Raw genomic sequence first — 12,769 nt, 5'->3', positions numbered from 1 at the left:
ACTGTGTGGGGGGACTGCACTATACTGTGTATGTGGGGGGCTGCAATATACTGTGACTGGGGGCTGCACTATACTGTTTGTGTGGGGGGGCTACATTATACTGTGTATGGGGGGACTGCATTATACTGTGTTGGGGGCTGCATTATACTGTGACGGGGCTGCATTATACTCTATCAAGAACCATGGAGAGTGCATTCTACTATATCTACTATATGGGACCTGCATCATACTGTATCGAGGACTATCTGTACCCATCATTCTTCCTCAGCCGAAGTAAGGATATGTTCCCAAGATCAGTAAAAACTGCGGGTTGGACGCTGTGTAGTTGTTCAGTGTCTAATCCGCAATGTCCTGATGTTACAGCACAGTGGAAATCCCATGCCCACTATGCATGCACAGATGCCCGTGGATCACCCGCCGAGACGGACATGTAGTGCGTCTCTCGAGACTGCAGCATGTCTATTTATCTTGAGGAGACGCGAGGCCAGCGACGTAGTATATTGCCCAGTCACGTAGTATATTGCCCAGTCACGTAGTATATTGCCTAGTCACGTAGTATATTGCCCAGTCACGTAGTATATTGCCTAGCGACGTAGTATATTGCCTAGCCACATAGTATATTGCCCAGTCACGTATTGCCCAGCCACATAGTATATAGCACAGCCCACGTAGTACGGTATATTGCCCAGCCACATAGTATATAGCAGAGCCACGTAGTACATTGCCCAGCCACATAGTATATAGCAGAGCCACGTAGTATATTGCCCAGCCACATAGTATATAGCAGAGCCACGTAGTATATTGCCCAACCACATAGTATATAGCAGAGCCACGTAGTATATTGCCCAACCACGTAGTATATTGCCCAACCACATAGTATATAGCAGAGCCACGTAGTATATTGCCCAGTCACGTAGTATTTTGGCCAGCACACAGCCACGTAGTATAGAGACTTTTAAAAAAAACAAACCATATACTCACCTATAGCCCGTTGAAGACCTGCTATACTTACCATCCGCCGCCTTTGCCGCTCCTCGCCACGCTCCCGGGACCGCTCATTTGCAAGCGGCAGCTTGCGGTCCCAGGGCTGGTGTGAGCAGGACCTATGATGACGTCGCGGTCACATGACCGGGACGTCACGGCAGGTCCTTGTCGCACACCAGCCCTGGGACCGGAGCGGAAGCTGCCGCTTGCAATGGAGCGATCCCGGGAGTGTGGCGAGGAGCGAGAAAGGCGGCGGAGGGTGAGTATAGCAGGTTTTTTTTTATTATTATTATTTTTAACATGACCTATTTTTACTATTGATGTCGCATAGGCAGCATCAATAGTAAATAGTTGGGGACACACAGGGTTAATAGCAGCAGTAACGGCGCGCGTTCGTGACAGAAGGACAGACAGACGGAAGTACCCCTTAGACAATTATGTATATAGATAGATACTACAGTATGTGCACAAGCCTGCAGTGTTATATGCATTGATTATACCTGGACCTCACATTATAATGGATGGAATTATATATGATATATGGTGTCCTGGAGTCAGGCTCAGGAGCAGTCAGGATGACTGTATACTTGTGTCTGACCCTGACTGGGAGTTATTGCTGCAGCTTGAACGGTTGACGCTGGAGCCGAAGACTCCACTGATAGTGACCTGGGCTGCATGAAAGTTCAAATGGGTGCAATAAATCCTCACACTCACTGTGCCTCAGAGGGACTGCAGACACAAGAGGACGCAGGATTCGGCCGGGTCCTTGATCTCCTGACCCCTGCAGATCTCTTCTGACTCAGACTGCTCTCCAGTCCTCCACGAGGAAGCATCCCGGCCAGCGCGCTGCTGAGGTGAGAGATCAGAAAACACGGCCGCACAGTGTGCAGTGTGGGCGTGTCTACAATTCAGGGACGGACGGCCACCAATACCAGGATTAAAGTAGCACAGTGTACTGCCAAAAGCCATCTTCTAGGCAGCAGGAAGCTGGGCGGCCCGCATCTGCTGCTGAGGAGACAGGCCCGGGGGGCACTTGCCCTTTTGCCACCCGGCCCAGCCCGCCTCTGGCTTTGACCCTGGCCCATTTAGTAGTTGCACTATGCACTTTAGGAAAGTATTTTGGCATTAGGTATATCCACGCTGTGTCTTTCCATCTTTTTGCTACCATCATCCCTCATTTTGCTGTCTTAGATTGATGTATTGATCTGTTAATATTTATATTTTGTAGCTGTATTTTTTGATAATTTAATAAAAATCTAATGAATATCTATGGACATTTACTCCGATTTTTGATGGTTATTCATCTAAACAACCAGCCTGCAGGCTACTAACAATCTGATAGGATTTCCAATCCAGCCAGCCCTGCTGTTGTGTTATTTAAGTGCCCTGATACAAATAAATTGTCAACTTCGGCACTCAAAAATTATATTTATTATGATATATAGCAAAATCAGATCCAAAAGAATACAGATATAAATGTTTCCAAAGTTTCGGCCTATTTATGGCCTTCCTCAGGGATAATATCCTCCTTTTATTCTTTTTTCCCCTTCCCCCTTTATTCCCTGCTTTTTCCCCTTCCCCCTTTATTCCCCCCTGTTTCATTTCCCTTTTATTAACGTGTTTCATGCACTGCATATGCATTTTGCTGTTTCTTGCGTTCTGTATAACCATCTCTTACCCCCGCTGCACTTACACGCAGGCGCACTTCCTCTTGCTTAACCACGCCTGGACGCATTCTCCCTCTTCGGCCTTCCTTTCGGCTTTTTCTGTCTATTTCCGATTTGCGCATGCGCAACCGCCACCTCTCCCCGGCACACCAGGACCCTGAAGTGCACCTGACGCTCACTGCCGCATACATATATAAGGACACACACAGCATACTGTCCACTATGGCCACCTGAACGCTGCAGCACGATCTCCTGAGATGAAACTGAACTTGAATGTTCCTGTTGTTGTCACTTCTGCTGTTTAACTCTCATACGTTTTGTCCCATTTATGCAAATGTTTGTTAATGGATGGTTGTAATATGCTTATAATATCTGATCTATTTATATTATTGATGTTTATCATACACAGATTTTTCCCTGAGGAAGGCCTTAAATAAGTTGAAACGTTGTAAACATTTATATCTGTATTCTTTTGGATCTGATTTTGGTATATATCATAATCAATATAATTTTTGAGTGCCGAAGTTGACAATTTATTGATATTTTTTACTTCTGAGCACCTCACATTAACGATGAGCGTCCCTTTTTTTTTGCACTTGGATTGCCCAGATACAAATCAATATGTCTATCTGTTCTGAACACAACTCTCACCATCCACGTCCGATTTAGCTTGTTGAGACACAGCTCATGGGCTAGGTAGACGCAAGGGATTCTCTTGTCTCCAGGGTTTGTCACACACGCTAACACCAACAAAGGTCTCCTCTGTGCTCCGTGAAGAGGATCCATCATCGCCTGGATCTGGGCAACTTCATCTTCACGATTGTGCTCTGCATAAAAAATAAAAAAGTCACTCCAATATTGTGTAAGTTCTCAAATACAATTACTTTATTTTTTTTAATTGAACAATCAATTTAGATTGGAAATCAGATGATCACCTTACCTGATCGCCATTGTGCAGCTGCTCGTTTTCCCTATAGTGGCCACTACAGGGAGAAACTGGTATTGCAAGGCTCCCCTTTCAGTGACCAGGCAGCCATGTAATAATACGCAGTTGCACAAAGTCCACCAGAGCATTAGAGGCTCTTAACCCCTGCTGATGGATAATGGGGTCACAAGCAAGGGACGTCCCCTCAATCATGTACACATATCCTAGATCTTAGATATGTAGTCAATATGACGTGCTGACGATCACTTACCGGTAACCGGTAATAGGGCTGTGCGAGGGCTTCTGGTTTACATACGGCATTTTGCTTTTTTTTTTTCTTTGCATCTTTTAATCGACGTGTTCTATTGTTTTGTACTTTATTTTTCTCTTTAACCCCTTAAGCCCCGAGGGTGGTTTGCACGTTAATGACCGGGCCAATTTTTACAATTCTGACCACTGTCCCTTTATGAGGTTATAACTCTGGAACGCTTCAACGGATCTTGGCGATTCTGACATTGTTTTCTCGTGACATATTGTACTTCATTTTAGTAGTAACATTTATTCGATATAACTTGCGTTTATTTGTGAAAAAAACGGAAATTTGGCGAAAATTTTGAAAATTTCGCAATTTTCCAACTTTAAATTTTTATGCCCTTAAATCACAGAGATATGTCACGCAAAATACTTAATAAGTAACATTTCCCACATGTCTCCTTTACATCAGCACAATTTTGGAACCAAAATTTTTTTTTGTTAGGGAGTTATAAGGGTTCAAAGTTGACCAGCAATTTCTCATTTTTACAACACCATTTTTTTTTAGGGACCACATCTCATTTGATGTCATTTTGAGGGGTCTATATGATAGAAAATACCCAAGTGTGACACCATTCTAAAAACTGCACCCCTCAAGGTGCTCAAAACCACATTCAAGAAGTTTATTAACCCTTCAGGGGTTTCACAGGAATTTTTGGAATGTTTAAATAAAAATGAATATTTAACTTTTTTTCACACAAAATTTATTTCAGCTCCAATTTGTTTTATTTTACCAAGGGTAACAGGATAAAATGGACCCCAAACATTGTTGTACAATCTGTACTGAGTACGCTGATACCCCATATGTGGGGGTAAACCACTGTTTGGGCGCATGGCAGAGCTCGGAAGGGAAGGAGCGCCATTTGACTTTTAAATGCAAAATTGACAGGAATTGAGATGGGACACCATGTTGCGTTTGGAGAGCCACTGATGTGCCTAAACATTGAAACCCCCCACAAGTGACACCATTTTGGAAAGTAGACACCCTAAGGAACTTATCTAGATGTGTGGTGACCACTTTGACCCACCAATTGCTTCACAGAAGTTTATAATGCAGAGCCGTAAAAATAAAAAATCATATTTTTTCACAAAAATGATCTTTTCGCCCCCAATTTTTTATTTTCCCAAGAGTAAGAGAAGAAATTGAACCTCAAAAATTGTTGGCCAATTTGTCCTGAGTACGCTGATACCCCGTATATGGGTGTAAACCATTGTTTGGGCGTATGGCAGAGCTCGGAAGGGAAGGAGCGCCATTTTACTTTTCAATGCAAAATTGACTGGAATTGAGATGGGATGCCATGTTGCGTTTGGAGAGCCCCTGATGTGCCTAAACATTGAAATCCCCACAAGTGACACCATTTTGGAAAGTAGACCCCTTAAGGAACTTATCTAGAGGTGTGGTGAGCACTTTGACCCAACAAGTGCTTCACAGAAGTTTATAATGCAGAGCCGTAAAAATAAAAAATCATATTTTTTCACAAAAATAATCTTTTCGCCACCAATTTTTTATTTTCCCAAGGGTAAGAGAAGAAATTAGACCACAAAAGTTGTTGTGCAATTTGTCCTGAGTGCGACGATACCCCATATGTGGGGGTAAACCACTGTTTGGGCGCATGGCAGAGCTCGGAAGGAAAGGAGCGCCATTTGACTTTTCAATGCAAAATTGACTGGAATTGAGATGGGACGCCATGTTGCGTTTGGAGAGCCCCTGATGTGCCTAAACATTGGAACCCCTCACAAGTGACACCATTTTGAAAAGTAGACCCCTTAAGGAACTTATCTAGATGTGTGGTGAGCACTTTGACCCAACAAGTGCTTCACAGAAGTTTATAATGCAGAGCCGTAAAAATAAAAAATCTTATTTTTTCACAAAAATGATCTTTTCGCCCCCAATTTTTTATTTTCCCAAGGGTAAGAGAAGAAATTAGACCACAAAAGTTGTTGTGCAATTTGTCCTGAGTGCGACGATACCCCATATGTGGGGGTAAACCACTTTTTGGGTGCATAGCAGAGCTCGGAAGGGAAGGAGCGCCATTTGACTTTTCAATGCAAAATTGACTGGAATTAAGATGGGACGCCATGTTGGTTTGGAGAGCCCCTGATGTGCCTAAACATTAAAAACCCCCACAAGTGACACCATTTTGGAAACTAGACCCTCTAAGGAACTTATCTAGATGTGTTTTGAGAGCTTTGAACCCCCAAGTGTTTCACTACAGTTTATAACGCAGAGCCGTTAAAATAAATTTATTTTTTTTTCGCAAAAATTTTTTAGCCCCCAGTTTTGTATTTTTACAAGGGTAACAGAATAAATTGGACCCCAAAAGTTGTTGTTCAATTTGTCCTGAGTACGCTGATACCCCATATGTGGGGGGGAACCACTGTTTGGGCTCATGGCAGAGCTCGGAAGGGAAGGAGCGCCATTTGGAATGCAGACTTAGATGGATTGGTCTGCAGGCGTCACGTTGCATTTGCAGAGCCCCTGATGTACCCAAACAGTAGAAACCACCCACAAGTGACCCCATATTGGAAACTAGACCTCCCATGGAACTTATCTAGATGTGTTGTGAAAACTTTGAACCCCCAAGTGTTTCACTACAGTTTACAACGCAGAGCCGTGAAAATAAAAATCCTTTTTTTTCCCACAAAAATGATTTTTAGCCCCCCAAATTTTTATTTTCCCAAGGATAACAAGAGAACTTGGACCCAAAAAGTTGTTGTCCAATTTGTCTCGAGTACGCTGATACCCCATATGTTGGGGTAAACCCCTGTTTGGGCGCACGGGAGAGCTCGGAAGTGAAGGAGCACTGTTTTACTTTTTCAATGCAGAATTGGCTGGAATTGAGATCGGACGCCATGTCGCGTTTGGAGAGCCCCTGATGTGTCTAAACAGTGGAAACCCCCCAATTATAAATGAAACCCTAATCCAAACGCACCACTAACCCTAATCCCAACTGTAACCCTAACCACACACCTAACCCAGACACACCCCTAATTCTAATCCCAACCCTAATCCCAACCGTAAATGTAATCCAAACCCTAACCCTAGCCCCAACCCTAGCCCTAACCCTAACCCTAACCCTAACCGGAAAATGGAAATAAATACATTTTTTTTTAATTTTATTATTTTTCCCTAAGGCTAGGTTCACATTGCGTTAGGGAAATCCGTTTAGCACTAGCGGATTGCGCTAACACAATGTCTTTTTAGGTGTCGTGTTTAGTGGTCGCGTTAACGTCCCCGCTCTGGAAGATCGGGGATCGGACCTCGGGCGCGCCGCGGACGCTGCAAGCAGCGTCTGAGGCGCGCCACAAAAGAATGGCACCTTGCTAGCACGAGCCGAAAATGGCACGCTCTAGCGATGCGCTACACCTGAAAATCACATTGCTGTCAATGGTTGTGCTAACGGACCCGTTGCACGGCGTTAATTGTGACATTTTCGCCGTGCAACGCTGTCCGTTAGCGTTAACCCATTAACGCAATGTGAACCTAGCCTAACTAAGGGGGTGATGAAGGGGGGTTTGATTTACTTTTATAGCGAGTTTTTTAGCGGATTTTTATGATTGGCAGCCGTCACACACTAAAAGACGCTTTTTATAGCAAAAAAGTTTTTGCGTCTCCACATTTTGAGACCTATAATTTTTCCATATTTTGGTCCACAGAGTCATGTGAGGTCTTGTTTTTTGCGGGACGAGTTGACGTTTTTATCGGTTACATTTTCGGACACGTGACAGTTTTTGATCGCTTTTTATTCCGATTTTTTTGTGAGGCAGAATGACCAAAAACCAGCTATTCATGAATTTCTTTTGGGGGAGGCGTTTATACCGTTCCGCGTTTGGTAAAATTGATGAAGCAGTTTTATTCTTCGGGTCAGTACGATTACAGCGATACCTCATTTATATCATTTTTTTTATGTTTTGGCGCTTTTATACGATAAAAGCTATTTTATAGAAAAAATAATTATTTTGGCATCGCTTTATTCTGCGGACTATAACTTTTTTATTTTTTTGGTTATGATGCTATATGGCGGCTCGTTTTTTGCGGGACAAGATGACGTTTTCAGAGGTACCATGGTTATTTATATCCGTCTTTTTGATCGCGTGTTATTCCACTTTTTGTTCAGCGTTATGATAATAAAGCGTTGTTTTTTGGCTCGTTTTTTTTTTTTTTTTTTCTTACGGTGTTCACTGAAGGGGTTAACTAGTGGGCCAGTTTTATAGGTCGGGTCGTTACGGACGCGGCGATACTAAATATGTGTACTTTTATTGTTTTTTTGTTTTTTTTTTATGTAAAGAAATGTATTTATGGGAATAATATTTTTTTTTTTCTGCTTTATTTAGGAATTTTTTTTTTATTTTTTTTTTTACAAGTGTGGAAATTTTTTTTTTTACTTTTTCACTTTGTCCCAGGGGGGGACATCACAGATCACCGATCTGACAGTGTGCACAGCACTCTATCAGATCGGTGATCTGACATACAGCCGGGCAGGATTAGAGCTGCAGCTGCAGCCTGATCCTGACCCGGAAGTGCTCCCTGCAGGACCCGGATGCAGCCCGGCGGCCATTTTGGATCCGGGGACTGCAGGGAGAAGACGCTCGGTACACGGTGAGCACATCACCGTGTACCGATCGTCTCAGGGAAGCCCGCAGGGAGCCCCCTCCCTGCGCGATGCTTCCCTGCACCGCCGGCACACCGCGATCATCTTTGATCGCGGTGTGCCGGGGGTTAATGTGCCGGGAGCGGTCCGTGACCGCTCCTGGCACATAGTGCCGGATGTCAGCTGCGATAGGCAGCTGACACCCGGCCGCGATCGGCCGCGCTCCCCCCGTGAGCGCGGCCGATCGCATATGACGTACTATCCCGTCCATGGGAATTAAGTCCCAGGTCACCTGGACGGGATAGTACGTCATATGGGATTAAGGGGTTAAAGGCATTTACCATACTGGGTAGTTCATTTGGTATTTTCATTGGACTTTTACAGACGTGACAATAGTAAATATTTCTACATTTGTATTTCTTGATTTTCAAAATGGAAAGAGAGGGTGATCCGAAGTTTTATATATTTTTTAAAAATTTATTTTTTCAAAAATTTTTCTTTATTTTTGATTTCCTTATGGAAAATGGTACCAGGATAATAAGCTGATCCTAGCATATCATAGCAGATTCCACTTATGGGATCCCGAGCTGTCAGCTGCAGAGAAATATAGCGGCAAGGGTTTAACTGTCCTACAGTGCCACTGCAGGACAAACGAGGCATTACATGGGTGAAATCAGTAGCGGTCTGTGTCCGGTCCTCCAGAGTGAGTGAAGATGTTCCCTGCAGGGTCATGCGTAAAGGACTTCTCTCTATTAACAATGCCTCCATAACAGGGGATAGACATCCACTTTAAAGCTGGTCTGTATTCAGGAGCAGCTTTGTTTTCCAGTGTATGGTATAAACGCTATTAACCTGCAGCTACAGGGTTAAATTACAAGATACTAGCATTAGGAAGCTGTCCGGCCGCAAGGGGTTTAACGATCATGGTCGCAGAGAGTGTGCCCGCGTCCAGGGCCGGAGATGGAGGGGACCCACGAATGCCAGCAGCTATTTCATCTGGATGTGCATCCGAGTATCCACAGTCAGGTAAATGCATTGTGGCGCAGAGATTCCCTGGGGCCCCATGTGACAATACTCGCTGCTGGCCAATCAGAGGTCGGGAGCGGACATCAGCATGCACGTTACTGGTGGCACACGGTAGTGATGCCATGCGCTGTCCATCGCTTGCACGCTCAAGTCACCTGCCGGCTTCTGCACCGGCTACAGGAGAGGACAACGCATGTCATGGAGGCAGAGGAAGGCGAGTAGTATTGATTTTTTAATGCGTTAAAGAACAGCAGCAGAATGGCGGACATATAGCAGGATGGGCCCAGGATAGGAGATCTATATACCAGGATGGGAGACATATATGCCAGGATGGGCTCAGGATGGGGGATATATATACCAGGATGGGCAACATGTATACCAGGATGAAGGACATATATACCAGGATGGGGGACATGTATACCAGGATGGGTTCAGGATGGAGGATATATACACCAGGATGGGGGACGTATATACCAGGATGGGAGATGTATATACCAGGATGAGGGACATGTATACCAGGATGGGGGACATGTATACCAGGATGGGCGACATGTATAGTAGGTTGGGGGACATACATACCAGGATGGCGGACATACATACCAGGATGGGGGACATAAATACCAGGATGGGGGACATACATACCAGGATGGGAACAAACAGTACAGACCAAAAGTTTGGACACCTTCTCATTTAAAGATTTTTCTGTATTTTCATGACTATAAAAATTATACATTCACACTGAATGCATCAAAACTATGAATTAACACATGTGGAATTATATACTTAACAAAAAAGTGTGAAACAACTGAAATTATGTCTTATATTCTAGGTTCTTCAAAGTAGCCACCTTTTGCTTTGATGACTGCTTTGCACACTCTTGGCATTCTCTTGATGAGCTTCAAGAGGTAGTCACCGGGAATGGTTTTCACTTCACAGGTGTGTCCTGTCAGGTTTAATAAGTGGGATTTCTTGCCTTATAAATGGGGTTGGGACCATCAGTTGTGTTGTGCAGAAGTCTGGTGGATACACAGCTGATAGTCTTACTGAATAGACTGTTAGAATTTGTATTATGGCAAGAAAAAAGCAGCCAAGTAAAGAAAAACAAGTGGTCATCATTACTTTAAGAAATGAAGGTCAGTCAGTCCGAAAAAATTGGGCAAACCTTGAAAGTGTCCCCAAGTGCAGTTGCAAAAAGCATCAAGCGCTACAAAGAAACTTGCTCACATGAGGACCGCCCCAGGAAAGGAAGACCAAGAGTCACCTCTGCTTCTGAGGATACGTTTGTCCGAGTCACCAGCCTCAGAAATCGCAGGTTAACAGCAGCTCAGATTAGAGACCAGGTCAGAGACCAGGAGACTTTGTGCAGCAGGCCTTCATGGTAAAATAGCTGCTTGGAAACCACTGCTAAGGACAGGCAACAAACAGAAGAGACTTCTTTGGGCTAAAGAACACAAGGAATGGACAATAGACCAGTGGAAATCTGTGCTTTGGTCTGATGAGTCCAAATTTGAGATCTTTGGTCCCAACCACCGTGTCTTTGTGCGACGCAGAAAAGGTGAACGGATGGACTCTACATGCCTGGTTGCCACCGTGAAGCATGGAGGAGGAGGAGGTGTGATGGTGTGGGGGTGCTTTGCTGGTGACACTCTTGGGGATTTATTCAAAACTAGCTGAAGAGCCCGGCGTTGCCTGGGCATAGTAAATATCAGTGGTTAGTTATAGCACGTCACTTCTCTTATTTTCCCATCACGCCTCTCATTTTCCCAATCACATCTTTAATTTTCCCCCTCACATCTCTCATTTTCTCCCTCACACCTCTCATTCCCCCCTAACACTTGTCATTTCGACCTCACATCTGTCATTTTCCGATCACTCCACTATTTTCCCTCACTCCTCTCATTTTGCACTCACACCTTTTCATTTTCACCTCACACCTCTCATTTTCACCTCAGTATATACATGTTTGTCATGTCCCTTATACAGTTAGGGCCAGAAATATTTGGACAGTGACACAATTTTCGCGAGTTGGGCTCTGCATGCCACCACATTGGATTTGAAACGAAACCTCTACAACAGAATTCAAGTGCAGATTGTAACGTTTAATTTGAAGGGTTGAACAAAAATTTCTGATAGAAAATGTAGGAATTGTACACATTTCTTTACAAACACTCCACATTTTAGGAGGTCAAAAGTAATTGGACAAATAAACATAACCCAAACAAAATATTTTTATTTTCAATATTTTGTTGCAAATCCTTTGGAGGCAATCACTGCCTTAAGTCTGGAACCCATGGACATCACCAAACGCTGGGTTTCCTCCTTCTTAATGCTTTGCCAGGCCTTTACAGCCGCAGCCTTCAGGTCTTGCTTGTTTGTGGGTCTTTCCGTCTTAAGTCTGGATTTGAGCAAGTGAAATGCATGCTCAATTGGGTTTAGATCTGGAGATTGACTTGGCCATTGCAGAATGTTCCACTTTTTGGCACTCATGAACTCCTGGGTAGCTTTGGCTGTATGCTTGGGGTCATTGTCCATCTGTACTATGAAGCGCCGTCCAATCAACTTTGCAGCATTTGGCTGAATCTGGGCTGAAAGTATATCCCGGTACACTTCAGAATTCATCCGGCTACTCTTGTCTGCTCTTATGTCATCAATAAACACAAGTGACCCAGTGCCATTGAAAGCCATGCATGCCCATGCCATCACGTTGCCTCCACCATGTTTTACAGAGGATGTGGTGTGCCTTGGATCATGTGCCGTTCCCTTTCTTCTCCAAACTTTTTTCTTCCCATCATTCTGGTACAGGTTGATCTTGGTCTCATCTGTCCATAGAATACTTTTCCAGAACTGAGCTGGCTTCTTGAGGTGTTTTTCTGCAAATTTAACTCTGGCCTGTCTATTTTTGGTATTGATGAATGGTTTGCATCTAGATGTGAACCCTTTGTATTTACTGTCATGGAGTCTTCTCTTTACTGTTGACTTAGAGACAGATACACCTACTTCACTGAGAGTGTTCTGGACTTCAGTTGATGTTGTGAACGGGTTCTTCTTCACCAAATTAAGTATGCGGCGATCATCGACCACTGTTGTCATCCATGGACGCCCAGGCCTTTTTGAGTTCCCAAGCTCACCAGTCAATTCCTTTTTTCTCAGAATGTACCCAACTGTTGATTTTGCTACTCCAAGCATGTCTGCTATCTCTCTGATGGATTTTTTCTTTTTTTTCAGCCTCAGGATGTTCTGCTTCACCTCAATTGAGAGTTCCT

The 12,769-nt window shown here is 44.0% G+C and overlaps 1 protein-coding gene across 1 annotated transcript in view; it reads right to left on the bottom strand.

Moving 5' to 3' along the window:
• FBXO4 (F-box protein 4) overlaps positions 1-12,769 on the bottom strand; it is a 31,547-nt gene that overhangs the window by 2,404 nt on the left and 16,374 nt on the right. The window contains exon 6 of the mRNA XM_069748525.1: positions 3,303-3,478. Coding sequence (XP_069604626.1) covers positions 3,303-3,478 — 176 coding nt within the window. The remainder of the gene's footprint in view (positions 1-3,302; positions 3,479-12,769) is intronic.

The sequence above is a fragment of the Ranitomeya imitator genome, chromosome 2, assembly GCF_032444005.1.
Source record: "Ranitomeya imitator isolate aRanImi1 chromosome 2, aRanImi1.pri, whole genome shotgun sequence".
In the NCBI taxonomy this organism is placed as follows: Eukaryota; Metazoa; Chordata; class Amphibia; order Anura; family Dendrobatidae; genus Ranitomeya; species Ranitomeya imitator.
The sequence above is the reverse complement of the archived record's forward strand: the minus strand, read 5'-3'. Positions and strand labels throughout refer to the sequence as shown.